Source organism: Podarcis filfolensis (genome assembly GCF_964270895.1).
Source record: "Podarcis filfolensis genome assembly, chromosome: 17".
Classification (NCBI taxonomy): domain Eukaryota; kingdom Metazoa; phylum Chordata; class Lepidosauria; order Squamata; family Lacertidae; genus Podarcis; species Podarcis filfolensis.
Genome location: NC_139621.1, coordinates 7464075 through 7488848, shown reverse-complemented (window position 1 = coordinate 7488848; position 24774 = coordinate 7464075). Strand labels below are relative to the sequence as shown.

General features: G+C 48.6%; 2 protein-coding genes across 7 annotated transcripts in view; one reads left to right on the top strand and one right to left on the bottom strand.

Annotated features, from left to right (window-relative positions):
* The first annotated feature begins 345 nt into the window (after positions 1–345).
* On the top strand, positions 346–22001 carry PODNL1 (podocan like 1). Of its 6 annotated transcripts, none has more exons than XR_014542996.1 (12): positions 346–964; positions 2296–2346; positions 7665–7916; positions 9056–9149; positions 9538–9602; positions 11516–11625; positions 12825–12981; positions 13613–13728; positions 13900–14557; positions 16980–17085; positions 19493–19661; positions 20716–22001. XR_014542996.1 is itself a non-coding variant. In XM_083593345.1 (12 exons), exons 1-11 carry the CDS (start codon positions 908–910, stop codon positions 19641–19643), a joined length of 1857 nt encoding a protein of 618 aa, XP_083449471.1. In that variant the 5' UTR covers positions 355–907; the 3' UTR covers positions 19644–19661; positions 20716–22001. The 6 variants fall into 6 exon arrangements, 5 of the variants coding, with proteins under 5 accessions (XP_083449471.1, XP_083449470.1, XP_083449473.1 ...); XM_083593345.1 differs by having other exon boundaries at positions 355–964; positions 7668–7916; positions 16937–17085; XM_083593344.1 differs by having other exon boundaries at positions 355–964; positions 16937–17085.
* Positions 21864–24774, bottom strand: part of CC2D1A (coiled-coil and C2 domain containing 1A) — a 49042-nt gene continuing 46131 nt past the window's right edge. Inside the window, exon 30 of the mRNA XM_083592996.1 lies at positions 21864–23989. Coding sequence (XP_083449122.1) covers positions 23969–23989 — 21 coding nt within the window. The 3' untranslated portion in view covers positions 21864–23968. The remainder of the gene's footprint in view (positions 23990–24774) is intronic.

Below are 24774 nucleotides of genomic sequence, written 5' to 3'. Positions count from 1 at the left end.
TCAAAAGTTCATCGAGGACTGGGGAAAGTTTGTAGATTATTTGGAATGTATAAGTGAGGAGAGAATAACGCTAGTGGCATTTCAATAAGCTCTGTAAAAGTTTGAGAAGTATTGTAAAAAAGAAAAGCAAATTTGGAAGATATGCTAAAAGGCAATAGCAAATTTAGGAAATGTGTAATTAAAAAAGTTAAATTTGGATGATTGTCAGAGAGGCTGAAGGAAGTCCAAAAGGGAAAAAATAATAAAAATATTATAAAAATAAAAAAAAGAATTAAGTACTTAACTGGAGGTACCACTGTATACTGGACCGAGGCTGTTTAGGGCTTTAAAGGTCAGCACCAACACTTTGAATTGTGCTCAGAAACATACTGGGAGTCAGTGTAGGTCTTTCAAGACCGGTGTTATATGGTCTTGGCGGCCGCTCCCAGTCACCAGTCTAGCTGCCGCATTCTGGATTAGTTATAGTCCCTAAGAAAACTATACAATGAACCCACAACTTGAGCTCAATTTACTTCTCACCATTGCAACCTTACGTGGGGTGGAGGGGAATGAATAAATAAATGGAGATCTGATAAACCATTTATATGTCCTCCCCCACATGTGCACCCAGCAAGTTTTCCTTGCTTACTGGGCTCTGGGAAGCTTTTATATTGTGGTATACTTCCTTGCAATCGTCTGATGACAGGTGGTCTAGAAACAAAACCATTGATGACAGGAGAGCACGCCAACCCAGTAATTCTGCCCAATGTGCTTTTCACTGAAGTGCATGGCACTGTTTATATCTCAGATTTTGCAAGGGCAAAGTTAAAATGTCCTGTTTTTCTTCCCTTTTTTATTTATCTCAGCACTTCTTGGGCTTTGACTGTGCCCTCGTGTCATCCTAACTGGAGATGGAGCCCTGGCTGTGATGTGTGCCCCAGCCTGGCACAGAATTGAATACGCTGGCAAACATAACAAGGAAGAGGTGAGGGAACCAATAACAAAACAATAAACAAAAAAAGTGTTTATATATCCCTCACTTAAGCCAAGCCAGGAAAGGAAGCTATAAATAGTGCTTTCAAGCCAGCTAGTCAGATGTTACTGTTTGGCAGTCTTCAAACAAAGAACTGTGTCCTTTCGCTGCCAAGTTAAGTTCAGCCCTGTAACACTTCTGTTTTCCTCCAACCTAGATAATTTTGCATATCAGATTCTTATATGGCTGAAAATCTGGTAGGCTGGAAGTATGCAGTCAAGACATTGAGGCAGGCTGTCTGCAGCAACAGAGAAATTGAGTTCCAGGAAAAATGATAAACCCAGAACTAGATTTTGAAACAAATTCTACTGTCTGAAATAAAGCACTGAAACTACGCACATGTCTTGGGCTCAGCCCTGGTTCAAATTAAGCCTTACACGTGGGCCAAATCTGGAAGCTTTTTTTTTTTGGCCAAGTGAAGTGAGTCCCTTGTCCATGGCTTCACAGAATTCCTCTATCTCATCCCAGTGACATATGGGAAACTACAAGTGATCCATTCCAGAGTCACTGAAATATTCCTGGCATCTGCTTTCGGAGCTGTATAAATTTGCATGACAATCAGAAAAACCAGAACCACCTGCTCTTGTTTACCAACTCTTGCATTGCATAATTCAGGGCTCCCCAAAGTGGGGACATGAAAAGCCTGTAGGGACGAGTGATGGGCAGACAAGTATGTTTTTATTAAAACTGCACCATCACAAATCTGAGTAGAATGCCATATTCCTTTTGAGGGCAAAGCAAGTTACTTTATAGTTGGCTTTTTCTGCGATGGTGCTGCTACTGCCGCACAATCCAAAATTCACTATATCTGCACATTTGTTAAAGGCACAGATGTTGTCTTTCTAAGGGGATGTTGACTAGAGTGCATACAGCCCTGCTGGATCAGACCACAGTTCCTTCTGCTTTAACATCCTGCTTCCAGCAGTGGCCAGCTTCCAGGTAGTCCCCAGTCAGGGCAAGAAGGCAACAGCCCAACCCTTTGCTAATCCCCTAGCATCTAGTGTTCAGATATAAGCTGTTGTTAAGCACCTATCATGACTAATACCTGCTGATAAAGCCGTACATGTTGTCTGCATAAACTTGTCTAGCCTTTTTGTATCTAAGCCTAAGCCAACCCCACATCTCATGGCAGCAAATTGCATAAGTGAATCATAAATTGTGTGAAAAAGTACTTTCTTGTTCCCTTCCTGAATCTACTGCTCATCCATTTCACTGGATGGCATCATGCCTTAGTGTTATGACAGACAGATAAATGCCTACTCAGCTTCCTGTTTTCGTTGCAGCTCTCCCGATTCCTGAGTTTTCTACTAGAGCCAGTTTTCCTTGAAGATTCAGTGAGCTCAAGTCCCTCTCAATACGTTTTTGGAGCCTTGTAAAGAATGGGGAGACAAATGAAGATTACCAGTTGATAGGAATCACAGGTGGGCAGATTCCTGTTGCGTTCATGCCCAGTGTGCAGGCTTCCCACTGGCATCTAATCAACTACTGGAAAAACAGAATGCTGGGCTGGATGGGCCATAGGCCTGATCCAGGAATCTTGTCTTACGTTCCTATGAAGACCACCTCAGAACCTGCTCCAGGTGGACTTTTCCCCACACCACAGGGCTATCTACAGTCAGGGCTTGTAAACACTACAGCTTTACAGCACACATGAAACATATTTTCCCCCTCCAATAATTCTCCATGCTGTAGTTACAATTCCCAGCAACCCTTAACAATACAAGCAGCAACCATTTTGCATGTGCCCAAGTGATGCGCAACCACTGACACCTGGGTCCTTTTGGATCTGGAAGAGGGCAGAATGGGAGCATAACAGGGCGAAGCGGATTTATGTGTCATCCACCAATGCACAGGGAAGCCAGGAACGAACCCCCCCATGCAAAATGGTTGCCACCTGTGCTTCAAAGACCACCTCTCCCTACATCTGGACCCTGTGATCATAATCTGAGGCCCTTCTTTGTGTGTCCCCTGCATGAGAGGTCCGAAAGGCAGCAACACAAGAGCGGGCCTTTTCTGCAGTTGCTCCCTGCTTGTAGGATACTCTCCCCAGGAAAGCTTGCCTGGCACCTTCATTACATACCTTTAGGCGGCAAGCAAATACATTTCTCTATAACCAGGCCTTGGGCTGATAACATTCTATGGCCTTTTAAAAGTGTTTATTATGTATTTTGTGTTTTAATTTTGTGTTTTTATGTTGTGAACCACCTTGTGATCTTTGGATGAAGGGCTGTATACAAATTTTATTACTACTACTACTACTATTATTATTATTATTATTATTAATAATAATAATAATAATAATAATAATAATAATAGTAAGAATAAACAAACTACAGTGCCTGGAATTCTTTGAGAGGGGAAATGTGCTTTGAATGTGTAAGGAGCCCAGTAGAGAGAGGGAGGCAGGTGAAGACCACCTTGGCAACTATTCCATCTGGACTGTCTGCTTCCCAAGACAGACACATTCTACCATTAAGTGCCCTGTGGGAAGCATGACTTTTTATATGTTGCTGTTGTTTATTGTGGTAGTTTAAAAATGTAGTTTAATATAAGCTGCCTTTGAAGGAATTGTATCCTGAAAGGCAGGATATAAACAATGGGCTAGTGCAAGGATAATAACAGAAATGAATTTGTTTATATCATGGTCCACATACCCTGTTAAAGCATGTGGGCATCATTGTCAGGTGTGCATGCAGGAGCCAGGCCCTGTGACCAGGACTAGGGCCTTCCTAAGTTTGTTCTGGAGAGGCAAGGCGTGGCCTCACAGGTGAGGACGATTGGTAACTCACAGCACCTGGTGGCAAGAGCTGGGAAGGGATATCAGGCCAGCATTTCCCTTCAGCTCTTTGCCACAGCAACATGTTCCCTGCCTTGCTGTGTTTGGTTCCTTGACTCCTTGCTCCTCGGACCCTGCCTTCGTGACTCCTTGCTTCCTGACCCTTGGAACCTTGGCTTCTTGACTCCCAGCTCTCTGATCCTCGGACTCTTGGCTTCCCAACTCCTGGCTTCTGGACTCCCGTTTCTGCTCCCACCCTGCCATCTTGCCCCCGGTCCCGACGTCCCCAGCTGGGACTTTGATCGCCCGTGAACCGGACCATGATAATTGTCCTGTTCTGTTGATTCCTCCAGTTTGTTCAGGGGGGATAAAATCAGGGCATTTTGCAGCTGGACAGAGAATGGAACCCAACTTGCCCTAACTTTGTGAACCTGGAACCAGGTAGTCTTTAAGTGTTTGGCAGTTTCTCTTCCAAAGGTGAAGAGCCGCAGAGGAAAGCTGGTGGCAGCCAATGGATAAGAGATTGCAGTCCCCAAAACTGATTGCTGGTGTGTGGGTCTGAAGTACAAACATGCAGATATTCCAGAGAAGTGCTGTAAGTGTCCTGGGAGGTGGGCATGTGTGTGAGAGGGGGAGAAAGTCATTTTGAAGGTCAAATGCCTGTCATTCAGATGGCAGCTGCTGACTTTGATGTAATATCCTTAACCTTAAAGGTAAAGGGACCCCTGTCCATTAGGTCCAGTTGTGGCCGACTCTGGAGTTGCGGCGCTCATCTCACTTTATTGGCCAAGGGAGCTGGCGTACAGCTTCTGGGTCATGTGGCCAGCATGACTAAGCCGCTTCTGGCGAACCAGAGCAGCGCATGGAAACGCCGTTTACCATCCCGCCGAGCGGTACCTATTTATCTACTTGCACTTTGACGGGCTTTCGAACTGCTAGGTTGGCAGGAGCAGGGACCGAGCAATGTCTGATCTGCAAGTCCTAGGCTCTGCGGTTTAACCCACAGCGCCACCCGTGTCCCTATTCTTAACCTTATCCTGTTGTAATTTTTACAGTGCAATTTTGATACTTGACTCTGTGCGCTTTGCTCAGCCACTTTGCAAGGGCAGATACCTGTCGCCCAGCGGCCTTTGCTTGAAACCACAGCAGGGGCCCTCTGAGCATGGTCTGTTCCTTGTGCCGAGTCTCATGTTTTTCTTAGGTATTCAAGTAAGACCAGCCTTAAAGTCCTGGGAGAGCGCGGGGTGCCGCTGCTGACAGGTTAACTGGAGGAGATAAGAGGACTAAGGTGGGCGCGCTGGAGAAAGATACGTAGAAAGCAGTCAGTCGGCGCAACTGATCGGCCCCTGGAGCGTTGCGCCTCGCTGGCATTTCACCCACCTCTCTCCGCGGAGGCAGCGTTATGCAATAGCACGTCTTAACTTTGATGGGATGGAAAACAAGGAGACGCAACAATTCTTTCTCCCCCCCCCCTTCCGCCCCACTCCCACGCAGAAACAGCGGCGACAGGTCCGTCCCGGTTGCCTTTGGGGAAGAAAGGGGAGGGCTTTCCACCGGCTCCTTCCCCTTGCGCTCCTTGGGCTCCTCCGCAGCAAGAGGTTGGTTTCAGAAGGGAAAGGAAGGCGAGCGAGCGAGCCAGCGGGGAGGGCAAGGGGTGCCGCCCCGCGCGGCTCTGGATCCCATTCGCATCCTCCCGCGGAGAGGCGGCTCCAGCCGAGCAGGGCGATGGTGAGCGAGCGAGGACCCGGGCGCCGCTTCCCCCCGCGTGGCGCCCCGGAGCGCGCCGGCAGGGGGCGACGCGGAGGGGCCGAGGGGCGGGGAGCTCCCCAGGCGGGCGCGGGGGAGTTGCCCCTTTGGCGTGGGAGGCGCCGGGGATGCCGGGGAGTTAAGACCCGTGTCGCGCGGGGTCGGGAAGGTCGTGTGGATGCTGCGCCTGGGTGCAAAGGGGCCACCGCGCGGGCTAACGGTTGTCCAGCCCGAAACCTAGGGTTATTCAGCATTAATGGATGCTGCAGATATGCTTTCTGTTTGGGTCTGACTAGGAAGGAAAATCGTTGTCTCCTGCGTCTTTAACAACCGCACAGCAGGCAGGTTGTGGTGGTGGTGGTTGATTATGATAATGATGATTTACATGTGCAGCCCTTTCTGTCGTGGAGATGAGAGTTTCTAATATTATGATTATTATTCCTGCACGATAGAAAGAGTGTGGCGCGGGAAGAAGGGTAAGGAGGAGAAACGTACTTCCAAATATTGTTTCTTCTTTTTTCTGAATACAAAAGCGAAAGCTAACAAGCAGACAAGACTCCTTGGCTCAGAACCAAGGGCTTCTAGCTTCTGTCTCTTCTGTTTGACAGACAGGTGTCCGGTGGTAAGGAGACAAGGACTGGTTGTTTCCTGCTTTGAGCAGACTTCTATGGTTCCCAAGATCGATTTACAGACATGCTGGAAAGAATTCCCAAAGGAGCTGAACGCAAACCCAGGCGCACCTTGCCAATGGCATAACCCCTCGTCCTTGGGCCAGACTGGCCTCCTGCCTTTCCAGCTGGCCAGAGATACCAGATTGCCCCTGGAATGGCATTGGGTCCCTCCAGTATTGGCCACAGAGATAGACAGTGCCATTTCAAGGTCCATTTGGAAAAGCATTTCCCCTCCCCTCCTTCCGGGCTGTTTGATCCCTAAAATCCATTCTCCTTGGTTTAGTGTATTCTTATAGCACATTGGAAAGTCCCTGTATTCCTGTGGCAATACGTTCCTCTCCAGAGGTAGAGTGTCTTCTGGGCCACAACTCTCAGATTAAGGGGCTGCTGAAAATATTACCAGCCCATGTGACTGGTTGTGCTATCAAGCGCTCATCAGCTCCCGCCCGGAAACCAATGTCCCACTCTGTAGGGACGTGCGGATCCAGAATTGGCCTCCACAGTCACTTTCAGACTCATTGTTAAAAACGTGTTTATGGAAGACAATCTTACTCGGCTACAAGTGATCGCCAAAGAAGAAGAATGCCACAGATTAGGGGTGGAGATGGATTGCCGGGCACTCTGCTTTCTGATGGGCAGTCCTGAACCTATTTCAGGACCACAAAGCTCAGCTCCCATTCATTTTAATGGGGCTGTGCACTGACAAGTGATAGGAAACAATGTCATATTGATTCTTCCACTTCTTGGGTCTGTCCTGAATGGGGCATGCTGGGACGAGAGTGGGGAAGTGATTTAAAGGATCCAGGCAACCTAGGCCAGAGGAACCCTTTGAACGCTCCCAGTCATCCATCTTCCCCCCCTCCCCCCCCTCGCCGCTTCCCCCTCCATGCACAATTCCACATCCCATTCCTCAGCTGCAGCTCTTCGGCTTTTTAACTTCTGCCTGAGACTCAGACTTGTTAGGCTCAAACTGTTCGCAATTTTCTCCCCCCCAAGAAATGCTGGCCCAATAAAGCCACTGGTTTGCACAGCAGTTTGTGAGTAGGCACCTCACCTTCACTAGTCAGCAACCGTTTGAGCCCACACACATCTTTGACACCCTTCCCCATGCACAGGAACTCTACCCAAACATTCACAACACAGGCTGCTCTGTTTTATTTCATTTTGCCACCATGCGGTGCTTCTCCCATCTCCCATGCAGCACACTCATTCGCCTAGCTCCCCGCTGGAAGAGACAAGCACCCCCTTGTGCCTTCCGTCTCCCCCCTCCAAATAAATGAGGCGTTTCCATACTTTTAAGGGGCTCTGTCTGCATTTCCAGTGGGGATCATGGGGGTGGGGAGAGAAGGGGGGCTTCCTGGCCTACCTGGTGAAGCAGACAGGGGAAGCATTGAGAGAAAAGCATGTGCAGGGTGGTTGTATAGAGCTCCTATTGACTAGCCCTGACCTCTGCCCCCAGCAGCTGGGCAGTGGCCGTCTTCTACTATTCCTGCTGGCGAGCATCCCTTGCAGCTTCCTGCTCGACAGCCTTGATGACGACGAACTACTGCTGGCGACATCCCAGCCCATGGGAGGCATCCCAGCCCAGAACGTGCCTGGCTGCCCAGCCAACTGCACCTGCCCAGCAGAAGAGACAGTGGACTGCGGTGGCCTTGACCTGCACATCTTCCCCAGCAATATCTCTGCAGGCATCCAGCATCTTTCGCTGCAGGTGGCGGAGGGGATCCTGGGCAGAAGCGGAGGGTGGCCTTGTTGGGTGGGAGTATGTCAGGGGCTGGCAGGATGTTGAGGACTGTGCACTGGGGGGAAGAGGGGCTGGAGTCTGACTCGAGAGATGAGGGCAGTGGGTTGTGGGGGCTTGTACAAGCCAGGAGGCAAGAATCCAAGGTAGGGGGAGCTTCAGAGCTGGAGGAAGAGGAGGCAGGCAAGGGAAGGGGTGGGTGCTTCCCTACCCTCTCCTGCACCACTGTCTCCCAGAACCAGGAGAGTACTGAAGCGGGAAGAGCAAAGGCAGCTTCCACACAGGCATAGTCTCCAGTTGCATGTGTGCAGCCTGTCAGTGGGAGGTAAATAAATGGGTGGAGGGGGAGCAGTCCCTAGTTGCTGCAACTGCTCCATAGAGTGTGGGCCTGGGAATAGCTGCCTAGACACTAGATTGGTGTATCCAGAGCTGTAGAAGCAACAGCAAGTGTTATCTTTGACAATAAAGAGTTACTGTATTTTTCGCTCCATAAGACGCACCAGACCATAAGGCGCACCTAGTTTTGGGAGGAGGAAAACAAGAAAAAATTATTCTGAATCCCAGAAGCCAGAACAGCAAGAGGGATCTGGCTTCTGGGATAACCGCGCCAAGCCTCTTCAGGGCAGCGGGATTAAGGCTTCCCCTGCCCGAAGAGGCTGCGCATGGCTAAGGCAGAAGCCAAGACAGGCGCATCGCTGAAGGGGCGCTGCACAGTTCTCCCTCTCAGAGAGGAGACCCTTCTGTTCCTCCTCTGGCTTCGCAGGACAGGCGCTGCGTAAAGTGAGAGCTGCGCAGTGCCCCTTCAGCGAAGCGGGAGGAGGAACAGAAGGGTCTCCTTCTGTTCCTTCTCCCGCTTTGCTGAAGGGGCGCTGCGCAGCTCTACCTCTCTGTGCAGCACCATTTGCTCCATAAGACGCACTCACATTTCCCCTTACTTTTTAGGATGGAAAAAGTGTGTCTTATGGAGCAAAAAATACGGTAACTTTCTGCAATGGGCTTTCTTTTGCCTAGGAAGTATGGAACTGTAGGAGATCAGGAGCCACCCAGATCAGAGTCCATGTGAATGCCTTGCCACTCATTCTGACCACCTGCTGGTTTTCTTTCTGCAGAACAACCAGTTGCAGGAGCTGCCCTACAATGAGGTGTCCCGATTGGTTGGTCTGAGAACCCTCAATCTACATAACAACCACATCACCTCTGAAGGTGAGCAGACCCAAGAGAGCAGGGTGTTCTCTGGCATTCTGAAGGATTGTTAGCTTTTCAGGGGACCCTCAGCCCCTCCATCCATTACATGAATAATTGTCTCCTAATTGACCAATGACGTTCGTTCCCATGAGAAGTAGATGGGTTGATTGTTGTAAGGAAACGGTTCATGCTCAGTCTTTGGCCCTTCCGTCCCTTGGAGTTGTGGTGCTCCACATGAAGGAGCTGTTAATTAGCAACCCCCTTCAGATCCAGAGCTGGCTGCACGTGAACCAGCAAGAGATCGCAAGACCATCACTGCTGCTGCTTGGGCATATATCTTGTGGGTAGAGTCAGTAGAGGGCATGAATCCCAAATCTGCCTTTTTCTGATGTGTCCCGTTTTAAAGGTCTCCCAGATGAAGCCTTTGAGTCCCTGCAATCGCTTCAGTACATCTACCTGGCCAACAATAAGGTGAGTTGTGTTTTAGGAAGGGTTTGATCTTCATAGCCACTGAATTCTGTTGACGGTAGGATTCACTAAGGGATGGGTAGGCAAGGTGTTGCACCCCATACGTTGCTGAACTTCAGTTCCCATCATTCCTGGCTGGGGTTGATGGGAGCTGGAGCCCCATAACATCTACGTGGAGAGATCGGGAGGTTTCCCATCCGTGATACAGTCCAGCGTTATTTGCAAGAATCTCATCCACCAGCAGGCACTTGCCTTCTGCACATCTTTTTCAGAATGCTTCCATCTTTGTTGGATATGTATCTGAGATGCTTCAAGATATTGTGAGAGGGAGCAAAAACACATTAGTAAATTCCAGAGGGGCAGCCAAAAAAATACATGCCTAGATATAGAGAAAAAGGGTCACAGAATGCAAGACGACATCTTTGACATTTCTGTGCAAAGCTCCAATATATTCAAAGTAAGAACAGTGATCATTCAAAGCAGGTGTAATTGGGGATAATTTATTACATTTTTATCTTGCCCTCCATGAACTCGGAGCAGCTTCCAAGATTCACCCTCCAGGAATGCACAAGTCCTTATGGAAGGATGTTTTGAGATACGTGCGGTCGGTGCTGTAAGAGAAGTGCTGTGCATGAACAATTCAATATATTGTCTTGTAGGTTCACTGAAACAGTTAGGAGACCATGTGAAGATAATCATGTTATGACTCTTCATTATTCAGTGTGTGTATTACATTATAATTAATTAATTAAATTTCTATACCGCCCTTCATCAGAGGATCACAGGGCAGTTTACAATATAAAAAACAATGTGCATATATTTTTGTTTGCACATCCCATTCTACCACCTTACAAAATAAGTTAGGCTGAATGCCCCTCACATGGCTGGGGAGGGGATTGAATCTGTCCACGCAAAAGTGAATTCCATTGAGAGGGAATAATGGGAACCATTCACTTCCATGGAAAGGAAGCAAAGGGGGGCACTCAAGGATAGCACTGAGGTGCTTCTCATGCTTGGTGTCCCAGCACCTTTGGGAATCAAGCCTGCTCCTGTTTGCGTAGCCCCATCCTGTTTCTTGTTCACTCCAGAGCAAGGTTTCCCAAACTTGAATCTCCAGATGTTTTGGGACTACAATTCCCATCATCGCAGACCACTGGCCCTGCTAGCAAGGGATGATGGGAGCTGTGGTCCAAAAACAGCTGGAGACCCACATTTAGTAAACCCTGCTCTAGAGGGTATTGGAATGTTGAGAAACAGCTTCTGTATGTGGGAAGCTTGTTCTTGCTATGGCACACAATTCTAAAACATGTAGTTTTGCATTTTCTCCTTGAGTCTACCACCACTGAGATCCAGCGCCGAGGGCCTTCTGGCGGTTCCCTCGCTGCGAGAAGCCAAGTTACAGGGAACCAGGCAGGAGGGCCTTCTCGGTAGTGGCACCCGCCCTGTGGAATGTCCTCCCACCAGATGACAAAGAGGAAAACAGCTGCCAGACTTTTAGAAGACATCTGAAGGCAGCCCTGTTTAGGGAAGCTTTTAATGTTTAATAGGTTATTGTATTTTAATATTCTGTTGGAAACCGCCCAGAGTGGCTGGGGAAATCCAGCCAGATGGGTGGGGTATAAATAATAAATTGTTGTTGTTGTTACCACGGAGCAGGCGAGCAGGCTCCATATTCTACCACCACTTTGAAATCTGAAGGGACCTTTCTGCTGATGTGTGGCTGGGCCTGGCCGGCCAGTTCTTAGGCTGCTATGTTTCTGGCTGATTCCCCTCTGAACAGGCCATAGGTGGGTGTGGATGTAGGAAATTGGGGTCAGTTCAACATCTTTCTGCATCTCAGGGGGTTGGCCTGGATGACCCTTGGGGTCCCTTCCGCCTATATCATTTTGTGAGTCTATGTGTTTTTTTATTTCCAGCTTTCGGTGGCGCCGCAGCTCCTACCCAGCACTCTGCGGATCGTGGACCTTGCTGCAAACCACCTGACTCGTGTCTACCCGTTTACCTTTACGCATAAACCTGGCCTCAGGTAAAAGTGGGACGGAGGACTGGTACACATTCTGACATAAGACCACAGAGTGTTGGCAGACACCCTTTGGCAAGATATTGCTTACTACAGGGATCCCAGTAAGAGAGAAAGTTATACAGTCATACCTCAGGTTACAGCCGCTTCAGGTTGTGTTTTTTTCAGGTTGCGGACCGCTGAAACTCGGAAGTACTGGAACAGGTTACTTCCGGGTTTCAGCAATCGCGCTTTGCACATGCGCAGAAGCACCAAATTGCAACCCGCGTGTGTGCAGATGCGGGTTGCGAACGCTGTGGGTTGCGAACGTGCATCCTGCATGGATCACGTTCGCAACCTGAGCGTCCACTGTACTTTACTTTCTGAAAATCAGAGGCAGCTAGAAGCCACACCCTCTGCTCAAGAGGCTTGCTGGGGTAATGAAATAAGGAAGAAAGGCACTCTGAATCTGCTCAGAGGCACCCTCTACTGCTCCCCTTACATTAGGCTACTTATTTCTCACTTGCGGGTGGGGTGGCGTCAAGGCGACCTATGGGGTTCGCCCAGGGAGGAAAAGAGCTTGGAGAGAGCACACAAATGCTTGGCAGGGAAAGGGTGAAGCAGCTATCCTCTCCCTTGTCCCCCCCCCAGACCCCAATCCAGCCTGAAAGCCACAAACAGCTGCCTTATATCAAAATAAAATTGGAGGTGGGAGGGTTCTTAGGGAATTCTTAGATGCAGGTATACATATGAAGAATGTGCTGTGTGAATCAGGCTTGACCCATTATAGAGGCCAAGGATTGCAGCAAGACTTTGCTTTAGGAAAAGAAGATGCTCTTCCTTCAGGATCACCAGCCCAGTGTCAAGCTCAGGGGATAGTGTTAAGTTGTGGGTGAACATATCAGACGACACAGCGATTCTTCAGACAGCTCTTGTTTATTCACAGGCCAGAACAGAACTAAACTGAAGGGTTCAGTCAGCCTGCTTATATAGAGCTCCAGTACAACGTAGCTGTAACAATTTTCTAAAACTATCCAATCACTGAACGTCACTTTCAATCCCTTATTTGCATAACTATCTACAGTATCCCCCTGCTGGCCCAGGGTGAGAACTTCAGTACATAACAGATAGCATTTAGATCCAGGATGGGGTGCTGCCCCAGGACTCAATGAGGCCAGCCCACGAGGTGGCACTCCTAACCTGTCCCTTACCTTTCCCCCCCACAGGTCTGTTTATATGCACAACAACCAGCTGAACAACACAGGTCTGCCCTTTGACGCCTTCAACGGCTCCGATGCCGTGAGCACCCTCATCCTCTCCAGCAACCTGCTCACTTACGTGCCCCAGAACCTGCCCCGTGCCATCGTCCGCCTCCACTTACAGGTTGGCAGCCGAGATTTCCCACCTGGATGGTATAGAAGCAGAGGCTTGCTTCAGGCAGTCAAGAGAACAGAGCCCATCCATGAACTGGGGAGCTGAGGGAGAGAAGGGGAATCGGGAGCCCCAGATTTTAGGTCAAGGAGGATGGGGCCCAGCAGTTAAGACAGGAAAGTTGGAGTGCTAAACCAGAGCCTTTGTTCTCCTGACTCTTCTGCACCAAGCCCCACCAGTTGTGGAATTGGATTGTTTTATGCTCATTTAGAACATTTTCAAAGACACTTGCCCTTAATCTCACAGATGTTTAGTGAAAAACAAATCCCACTTAGTTCAATGGCATTTACTCACATTTACTCTACCGCTGGCCTGCCCCCAAATAGTTGGTTTTTAGTTTTACTCAGTAGGGTGGGTGGGTGTGTTTTACTTCCCTACAAAACAAAAACAAAACTCTAACAATAAACCTCACACACAACTCCCTACAAATAGAAAAGGGCAAATCTTTGCTCCCTGACATAATGGAAAGATAATATCTAAAAAATATATCCTCTCTTAGCATCTATTCACATCCCAACGCCTAGGCTGGTGGGGTGGGAGCAGTGGAGGGGATCATTCTTAACCACTAGGCTCCACTTTGCAGAACAACCGCATCTCCCGCATCCCAAAAGGGGCCTTGAGCAGCCAGTGGCGCCTCCGGGAGCTCTACCTGCAGAACAACAACCTGTCCAATGATGGCCTTGACCCCTCCACCTTCAGGTGACTGCTTTGTTTTGTTTTTAATGGGGCTCCCTTGGTGGTTATGAGTGGCGAAGCCAAGAGCCAGGGCTGCTGGGTTTCCCGTGGCCAGCTCTGGGGAACTGGAAGACCACAGGAGAGCGGATGCTGCTTTGGCGGGTCTCCTAATGTTCAGCTCTTGCTTCTCTACAGCCGGCTGAAGAGCCTGGAGTACTTGGATCTTTCCAACAACAACCTGACGCAGGTGCCTGCCGGCCTCCCCCCAAACATTGCAATCCTGCACCTGGGCCGGAACCACCTGAGCCACCTGCCCCCCGAGCGCCTGAGCCGCGTGCGGGGTCTCCAGTACCTCCTGCTGCAGAGCAATGCCCTGACTGCCTCGGGAGTCCACCCCGAGGCCTTTGCCCGCCTACGTTCCCTCCACACGCTGCACATGTACAACAACCGGCTGGAGCATGTCCCGCCCGGACTTCCGCGCAGGGTCCGTTCCCTCATGCTGCTGCACAACCAGATTGCGCACATTGGGCTGCAGGACTTTGCGGCCACCTACGCCTTGGTCGAGCTCAATCTCAGCTACAACCATCTCTACAGCGCCCACATCCATCGCCTGGCCTTCCGCAAACTGAGGCGCCTGGAGACCCTGGACATTTCGGGCAACCAGCTCACGCTCCTGCCGGCGGGGCTCCCCTCCAGCCTTCAGGTCCTCAATCTTCAGAAAAACCAGCTCAACTTCCTTTCTCCAGAGCGGCTGGTCAACCTCACGATGCTCAAGGAGCTACACCTGGCCCACAACCGCCTGCGGATCAGCGGCATCTACCCAGGCACTTGGCAAGAGCTGCATGGACTCAAGGTGAGGCTGCCGGCAGGCAGGTGCCCTTCTGTGAGCTGCAGTGGCTCAGAAGCTGGTTTTAGGACAGCAGTAACACAACTAAGGCTCCACAGTAAAACAGTCTCTGGGCTGGATCTTTTCCTAATCTGGGCCTGGGGGGATCTGCATGGAAACCAGGAGCCATCCTGGGAAAAGCGGGAACAAGTGTAAGGCAGGGCCTTTGTCCTTAGCTACTAAGGAAAGCATATTTTTCTCCTCCTATGCTGCCTAGAATTTGGGGGTCACCTAAAGAAGTTGAGCGGGACGCGGGTGGCGCTGTGGGTAAAACCTCAGCGCCTAGGACTTGCAGATCGCATGGTCGGCGGTTCGAATCCCCGCGGCGGGGTGCGCTCCCGTCGTTCGGTCCCAGCGCCTGCCAACCTAGCAGTTCGAAAGCTAGGTGCAAGTAGATAAATAGGGACCGCTTACCAGCGGGAAGGTAAACGGCGTTCCATGTGCTGCGCTGGCTCGCCAGATGCAGCTTGTCACGCTGGCCACGTGACCCGGAAGTGTCTGCGGACAGCGCTGGCTCCTGGCCTATAGAGTGAGATGAGCGCACAACCCTAGAGTCTGTCAAGACTGGCCCGTACGGGCAGGGGTACCTTTACCTTTACCTTTAAAGAAGTTGAAAGGGACACAGGTGGCGCCATGGGTTAAACCACAGAGCCTAGGACTTGCCAATCAGAAGGTCGGCAGTTCGAATCCCCGCGACAGGGTGAGCGCCCGTTGCTCGGGCCCTGCTCCTGCCAACCTAGCAGTTCGAAAGCATGTCAAAGTGCAAGTAGATAAATAGGTACTGCTCCGGCGGGAAGGTAAATGGCATTTCCGTGCACTGCTCTGGTTCTCCAGAAGTGGCTTAGTCATGCTGGCCACATGACCCGGAAGCTGTACGCCGGCTCCCTCGGCCAATAAAGCGAGATGAGCGCCGCAACCCCAGAGTCAGTCACGACTGGACCTAATGGTCTGGGTCCCTTTACCTTTACCTTAAAGAAGTTGAATTGCTGTCAGTTCAGGGCAGACTAGAGGAAGTGTTTCTTCACACAATGCAAGACAAATTTGCAGGATGCACTGGCACAAGCCATGGCAACGACTTCACACTTTGCAAAGGGATTAGACAAATTCATGTAGGATGACAACTATTAACCATGACCATGACGAGGACTCTCCATACACAGATGATGCAAGTTCTACCTCTGAATATTGTATGCTGGCGATTGTGGGGGCAAGGGGGCTTGTGAGCTGGATGCATCCAATGGAACCAACAAAGGAATTATTTCATTTCTCTGAAAAGTCTGGCATATCAGTTTTGTGCTGTGCAATGTGAGTTTTGCCAACACACAAACGACAGCAGATGTTGGTCTCCTATGATGGCTTTTCCCTGGAGAAACATGGGTTTTATCTCTCTCAGAATATGCCTAAAACCTGGATTCGCTGCAATATAATTGCATGTGCTCTGTTAGTCCTCAAGCCACTGCTTAAAAGTACTCAAAATTCAGCATGTTTCTATAGTGACTTTGTTTTCCCGCTAATGTGGGCTTCTGCTCCCAGCTACTGGACTCTGAGCTTCTCCACACTTACCTTTCGCCCTGCTCTTTCCAGGCACAGATCCACGCTTAAAAGCTCTGTGTCTGAGCAGTTTTATTTTATCCCCACCCCCCATGCTTTCTCTGTGAAAACATGCTCTTTAGTGCTCAATTGGAGCAAATGTCAGTTCAGGGTCTCCATGGATTGCCATTTGCCCTGACTGAGCTTTAAAGAGCAGGTTTTCGCAGTGAAAGATCTGGAGCAAAAAAGAAGGGTGCTCAGACACAGAGATTTAAGGGGCGGACGATGCCTGGAAAGAGCCAAGGAAAGATAAGTGTGGATAAGCCCATTCTCTTTCAGTTTTTGTTTGAGTAACTCTCAGAACACAGGCAAGAGTATGGCTCCTACAAATCCTGCTTAAAGCATTTGGATGCTAGAAGCATGGAACTATGTTTGAGCCCTAAGGCAGGCATGGCCAAACTTGGCCCTCCAGATGTTTTGGGACTACAACTCCCATCATTCCTGACCACTGGTCCTGTTAGCTAGGGATGATGGGAGTTGTAATCCCAAAACATCTGGAGGGCCAAGTTTGCCTATGCCTGCACTAAGGGGAACTACCAGTTGTTCTCCTGCACTGGCCAACTTAGGGCTACAGTGCTCTTATGCCACTCCAGCTGATTTCAGTGGTGCGTATAGAAGAAAACCAAATGATTGTGTTGTTGTCACTCACAACCCAGGTCAGATCTGCCTATGTCCAGTACCTGCTGCCCTTAATGATGCTCCAGATCTGGCAGGAATCTCTGGGACTCCAACATTTTATTGATTTTGCTTTCCCAGCTCCTGGATCTGAGCTATAATGAGCTGTCCTATGTTCCACCAGACCTACCAGAATCACTAGAATATCTATACCTGCAGCATAACAGGATTGCTGTCATTATGGCTGAGGCCTTCCTCACAGCACCCAACATCCGTGTCATCACTCTCAGGTAAGGGAAATGACAATTGACTACAAGAGTTTGGATAGACACTCAGATATGGAGATTATATTACATGCCCACTGCTCATAAAGGAGGAAGGGTGTGTGTGTGTGTGTGTGTGTGTGTGTGTGTGTGTGTGTTGCGCTTTAAACTACAATGTAATCCAGGGGTCTGAATTGCTGTTGTCTATATTTTAAAGTTGGAATGCTTCAAACAAAATGCCATGCCTGTCTTCTTTGCACATTTAGTCTACACCTGAAATATGCAGAAATGCAAGCCAAATTCTACACCAAGAAAAGTTAGAGTACCTGCTTGAGTACTTTGCACAATTTATTCTGCAATTTTGCACACTAATTCTGATTTGTTATTCATGGAGAGGGCCACTGTTACTCCATCCTCTAACCCCTGAAAAATTTACTTCCTTTCCAAGACTTGCATCTTGAGTTTTTGCAGGAGGCTGAGAGTCATATATTCACCTTCACTTTAACATCTTCAAAAGAGGATGATAAAACATTTGTGACTGAGCATCATACATAGTTCAGCCCAAAATATCCCCATAGCAAGTGGGTGGCAGGACATTTCATCTCTCTCTCTCTCTCCCACCCCCCTCACTAACTGATACCTGTCAGTATATCCGTATATCTGTGCATTTGTAAATTTCAGCAGATGTTGGACATTCACTGTAACATTCAATCATTTACTAACAAATGAAAACAGAAATAGTGAACATAAAAATTGTGACTGGAACTAGATGGAAAAGTAGTTGTAAAACCCCCCAATAAAATGCTGTTGGACTCTGCAGTTAATTATGACACTCATACATACTGTGTGTATATATGAGCCATATAATACCAGATATTTCATAGGACGTTGATAAGAGATTTTATATTCTTATTCTTATTTATTAGATTTGCATATCATCCTTCATCCAATGATCGTAGGGTAGTTCACAAAATAAAAATACAAAATGGGAATACAAAATGCATAAAACAAAAACAATCCATTCTGCATTAGAAAATAAATGATTGCTCATCACGAAGCAGGAAACCTTTCATTGTGTCTACCGTAATAGGTGTTGCTTTCTCTGTTGAGTGAGGGCCCTTTTCTGTCCCCTCCCCGCTCCCACAAATACTGTGCTGCTTGCTGACATGAATCAAAACTCTGAACAGAAGATAGTGTGACGTTAACATATGAGAGTGCTGGAGGTGAACTAGTTAAACAGGTTACCCAATCAGAACCCAGGGAGGTGGAGTCAGAGGGACTATAAAACCAGCTCTGGGAGGGGCGAAGGGGGAGTTCGTTGGGAGGTTGGTTGGAGTGGGAGTGAATCGGGATAGTCTGTGGGGAGGTTGAGTTAGTGTAGCGAAATAAGCTGAGTCAGGAACAGGTAGGGGCTAGGAAGACAAGTAAATATCTGAGAGGTGGTTTAGTGAGTGAGAGCAGGTAGCGGAAGTTATAGGTCTGGATAGGCACCCATGAATGTAATTGACCGATACCATTTATGAAACCTCACGCTTGTTAAACTGCAATAAATAAACAGAAGTTTATGTTCCAATTTAACCCTGACTGGACTCAGTATTGTACCAGGTAGGGCCTGGGTGGTGGCAGCGAGAAATCAAGCGGTGGCACAGGGATCAATAGACGGTGAAACATCCAGGGACCCTGTGTGATCGCCACAATGAGTTTATCTGGATCTTGGTCACAGATTTCATTAAGTAAATTTAGATACAGGGGTACCTAATTTGAGTGGTGATGCTGCTGGGCAGTCTCCTGAACTCTGCTCAGGGAAAACCAGTTTCTTGTTTGGAGAAGAAGCTGGTCAGTCACAGCTCCAATTGGTTGATTGGTGACATGACAAGGAAGACCGATGTATGAAGCACCCAGAGAACTTTACAATCTGGGGCAGCATGGAAATGTCATAAGAAAAACGTGCTTTAAAACAGCATGAATGAATACGTATTTAATTTACTGGATATGTACGCAACACTTTCAAAATATATTTGGACCAGAATTCCTCAAACTCCAAGCCCCGTTTGGATTTCAGAACCTTTGTAAACCAGCAAATTCATTAAAAAACAGTAAAAGTTACAAGCTATATTTTAATTTGAGAAGTCCACCAACTGGAAAGGCCATTTAACAGAAAATGGATGGCAACTGAGAAAAGCAGATACTGCTGCTACAGACAATGTTACGGCTGTACACATTTGCAGTCAAGTTGGTACCTCGCTTCCTAATAAACATGCATAGGGTTGTGCTGTGACAGTATCACATTTCTGACTCCTTTGAATTAAATCCATCCTCTGGAGCTGTTTCAAAGTTCCAGGAACTGTGTTGTAGTTATTTTTTAAAAAAAAAACAAACGCTCACATATCAGCGCTTTCCCCATTTCACACACAAATCCTCCTTTGTTTTCTAGATCCAACCGTTTGTTGGCAGCCAACGTGTCGGAAGCTGCATTTGCAGACCTGAAACTGCTGCAGGTAGTAGACACTACCGGGAATCCAGAACCTATCACCATCTCTCTGCTGCAAGCTGGGCCCTGGGTCCGCACCCAGATGGGTACCTAAGGAGGTTGCCTAGAACAGGTTAGCCTTTTTGCTGTGGCAAAGTGTTCATTCATAAACTAAGTCACTCTAGTTTCCAGCTTTTGCTGGGATTGTTGACCACTAAGAACGTAGTGATCCGAAGCTCTCCAAACATAAACTTGTATTACACGTCTGCTGTATTTGTGTGACTAACACAAGCTCTGTGCTGAACTGCACAAGGGCTGGAGCATTAGTTTGGCTTCTGCAGGAGCAAGTGGTTAGAAACAGGTATAGCCCACTATTTTCCATCAAGACCAGTGGGTGCAGTATAGCTGCCGCAGGTGAAGCCAACTGCTGCTCAGCACACATTCATTATAGCGTTTGGGTTGGGCACCATTTTGGACTCCATTTTTATATTTAAAAATTGAACTTCTGCTAAAACACTTTCTGGGACTTTTTTTAAAGTGCTAGAATGTCACACACTAAAATGCTAATTCACTGTGGTGTTATAGCAATATTACACAATATTACACAACTCAGGACAGAAGGGAGAAGTCCCGCCCAGAAACCTATGTCCCCACAGTGGAAGGATGTGTGGCTCTAGAATTGGCCTCCACAGTAACTTACAGACTCACTGTTAAGACTGTGTTCATGGAAGACAATCTTACTCAGCTACGAGTGATCGCCAAAGAAGACACAATATGACAACAACACCATAATATTATAGTGTTATACTGTACTTCTTTCATAAAAAGCTCATAGTATAAAGTATCAATTTTATTGATCATAAAATGGTGACCACCACAAAAGCAGTAAGAAAAATGTGTCCACAGCTGTGATCATTGCCCAGAAGAGCAACTCTAAAGGCATCATCAACACCTGTGAAGAATGTGCTACTTTTCCATTCTGAAAAAGTCTGTGTTCTGAGAAAAGACAGAAGAACCAAAGGAAAATATGAAATAGGAATGACTGGATGACAGTGTTGTGTGTGCTCACTTTAAAAAGAGGACTTGCTTTTAGTGTCTTGGCTACATGATGTCCCCACTGCCATTATGAACATGGTCATCCTCTGGGGGGTGTCCGATCCAGCTGACAGAACCTCTTTCTTTTGCAGATCACCATCCTATGCTTCCTTTCTACCGCTGCGTGTCCTCGGGCATCTCTACCAGGATGGCTCTGCCCACCTGCAGCCTTCTGGAGAGGTTTGCACTGCCCAGTGTTTGTCCTTCCACCTTCAGCCAGTTGCACGGAGCAGAGCCTCTACAGTATGCCCTGTCTGCTTCTCTAAGGTGCAGGACTCAGCTACGGCTTCTCAGGTTGAGAGAGACAAGATGAAGATACAAGACTTCTCCAATTCTAGCTACTTCTGGAGCCTGATCTTCAATGGATCTGTTTAGCCTAGGGCTAAGCAATGGCACTGGCAAAGATGAAGTCTCCGTGGACTAGGATCAAAGAGGCAGCCAAGGCTAGCTAAAGGTATTTGCGTGCCCCTGCTTGGCTCCCGTTATTTGGAAACAGAGTCGCTTAGGACAACGCAAGCATCCGCCAGGGCACCTATGTTCTACTCCTTCTTCTGCCTTGCTCCTCAAACAGGTGCACCCAAACCATCCCTGTTGGGTGACAGAGGTGTTACCTAATCTAGACAACCAAGTTTATCCCTTAGAGTAAATGCAAACTTGTTTTCTGCGTGTCACAAGCCCCAGCGCCGGTCCAGCTCTTCTTCGCAAGGGAGGAGATGAATAGAATCCATCACACAGAACCAGCGGGCAGCTTCTGGATGCCCCACATGGGCAAATGTTTGAGTAAATCTGAAGACAACACGGGGAGGGGAGGCTCCATAGTTAAGAAACTGGGTTTTGAGCCCAGATTCATCACAAGCCTTTGGTTTCCCCTGTAGAAAGGCCAGGCAATATCACCCTAGCCAGGATCACCTGAGTCACAGCTGGAACGAGAGGGAATCCATGTAGGGAACCAGGAAAGACTTTATTCATCCTGAAAGTCAACGTCTACCTGCTTTTCAAGGCCACCCTCCTCTCTCTGTCCTCCACACCATCTCATCTCACTTGAAACTAATGTTGGCTTAGTGGATTGTGCTAGGGCTTTTGTGGGGGGCGCAGTTTGCACCTTACTTGCAGATTGCTGGGAAGCAAGAGATGTTTCAGTTTGAAGTGAGAAGAGGGATGACTTGCAAGATTCCACATGAATGACATGAATGACCATCTCATTGCCCAGATGACCCAATCAACACAACCCAGAAGAAAATGAGGTTTCAACAAGGTTTATTATTGGTGCAAGATTCCAGTACGTCTTTTTTACAGAGGTTTTTAGAACTCCCCCCACCCTAAAAACTTTATATATTTATGTCACTCCAAGCATAAAATAAAAGCCGTAACACAGTCAGATTCACGGCCTCTGGTTTTTAGCATTGGCTTTCAACGCCTCTGGCTGAGCAACAACCATGGAGGTAGGCACTTGTATAAAAATCCAATTTCCCTAATACCAAAGAGGGGGTGGTAAGAATGGGGTCAGGAAAGAGAGGCTGCCTGGGGCATTTGTTTCCCTTTATCGTTCCTCTGTCCAGGGACGTGAGAAGTTAAATTTTGGTTTAAAAAGGAATTGGGCAGGGGCAGGAGTGCAAGATCTCACCCGCAGCTCGTCACCTCATCCATCCTGAGCAGCAGCAACCCTGAGTTAATTTCTTACCCTTTAAAACATCTTTAACCTAATATAGGAAACAGAACACTTTCATAAAAGGTTACATTTCCAGCTGCCCAAGGGGAGCCCAGACCCCCCCCACAAGGCCACACCAATGTGCCCCAGTGCAGAAAGAGGACACCCCACAGACTACAGCAGCATGCCTCCCCCAACTGCAGGGACTACAGAGAGGATGCGGGATACTCCATCCAACACGCCAAGAAACTGGCAATTGCTTAACACCACCCCCCACCAGGAATGACACATGGTCTGGGCCAGGGGCCAGCACAAGCCTTGCTCCAAGCTGCAGCCAATGGACTGTGTCCTACAAGTCTTTGCGCACCAGAACAGAGCTGGCGCTTGAGCAACCTAGTTGTCAACAGGCCGCTGCTGGGGGACGGAAGCCACCTCTATGTTCTCCCTCACCTGTCTCTTATGCTGTTCTCTAACAGGGGCAGGTAGTCTCAGCCCCGTGTTTCTTCCTTTGGCAGCCCAAAGGCAGTAACATTAATTGCAACGATAATTTAAAAAAGCAGGCAGCCCTCTCAGATCAAGACCCAGCAACAGTCGTTGAGCTCGGTCATTTTTCTTACTTGGAAATGGGCCGCACAGATAGCAGGGGCAGATGCTGGTCAAGAAGGATGCTCCCTTTGCAGGGTCTTCCGCCATAGGCATCAGAAGGAACCCAAAGTAGGTTCAGAGGCTGGGTTCTCACGGGAGCCGGCAAGCAAGGCGTCACGCCAGCATCCTGCTAGGTCCTCTTGGCCACTCAGGGGGGATCAGGACAGTTAAAAGCAGCGAGCTATTAGCTCTCTACAGCCCCCAAAGAAATAAACCCATAGAAGGGCAAACAAGCAGAGCTCAGAGAGGTGAAGGTGCAAAGTGCCTGGTGCAAAGGAGTGGAGGGGCAGCAAAGGGGGCAGGCAGCTGAGTGCAGACCACATAGGCTGGGGGATATACTAGAAGGTGCCAAATTCCTAAATGAGTCAATTCGGTGCATGTTGAATAATGTGGGGCCTTCTCCTCTCTGGGGCTGAGGAGGCAAGACACTCTGAGCACATCTGCAGTGCAAGTTTAAGAGAGCTGCAAGCTTCTCTCTTGCTGACACAATAACTCTGGACCAAGGAACTCTGGGCACCGAAGTTCCATCAAGGGGCTTTTCTACTCAGCACTCTCTCAAAACTATCACTCCCAGGTTACTATGCGGTGGGGAGCCATTGGAGCTAAACCTGTTTCAAGCTGTAAATGAGGGTGCACCCAGCAGCTGCCGCTAGAGCAGCTGGGAAAACAAGGAGAAAGGGAGGGGGATTCTTTCCCTTCTCCCTGCTGAGAAAGTGGCTCATTATGGACCTTGGGGAGGCTGGGCTGAGCCAGAGGACAGAGTGCCAAGGCAACCGTCACACAGATTGTCTCCAGCTAGCAGTGTCACATGACCTGCTCCACTGATGGGGAAACTAAAGGAGTCTCCATTCATTCTTATTTACCCAGCAAAGGCTAGAAAGAGCCCACCGCCAGAGGTGCTTTGCAGCATTGCCGGTTCATCAGCATACATGGAGCCTTCCCCACCCTGCTCTCCAAACCCCCGTTCTCCCGCAGCGGGGAAAAGGCCACGTAGGAAGAGAGCAGTTGCTTGACCCGGCGATTCCAAGACTTCCACATTTCTGCCACTTTCTTCATTTGCGAAACTTCTGCAGCTGGAAGGCAAATGGGTTTGCCAGTCAGTGCTTCTGCCACCATGGTCTCTTTCAGGAAAAGGAAGGGCACAAACCAGGGAAGGGGAACCTGCGGCAGCCCTCCAGGTGCTGTTGGTCTCCCAGCACCTGGTCAGCAGGGCCAACGGTCAGGGATGGCGGGAGCTGTAGGCCAGGAACACCTGGAAGACCACAGGACCCCCAGCCTTGGCACCAAGAGCACCACTGATTGATTCTGGACATTTATAGATTGCCCTCTCATCAAATTTCCAGGGTGGGCCACAAAAAAGGAAAGCAAAGCTGCATACTGTTGAGTAACAAGCAGCCAATAAGTCTAATTAATCATCATAAGCTGCCACCCAGAGCTTCTTGGAGGAAAGGGGGTGAATATATGAAGTAAATCAATAAAAACAGTGAATGTTGCAATGCAGATCTCAAAGCAGCATAACAAAACGACAGAATCCAATTCAAACTAAGAAGCTTAGAACAAAAAGATGCCAAAGAGACAACAGCATCCTAGGTGCCAGAAGAGCTCCCTCTGGGAAGAGCATGCTAACACTGAGGGGCCACTACGGAAAAGGCCTTTCTCCCTTTACTTCCCATGGCAGTGGCACCCATAGAAGATCTTAATATAGAGGTACACATGGAGATAGGTGGTGGATCCCGTAAGTCACCTGGTCCTAAGCTGTCAAGGGCTTTAAAATGAGCACATTCAAGTCATGCAGTCCTTAACATTGGGAGAGGTGGAGGAAACATTCTGAATCACGAGGGTCTAGGTCTAGAGAGAG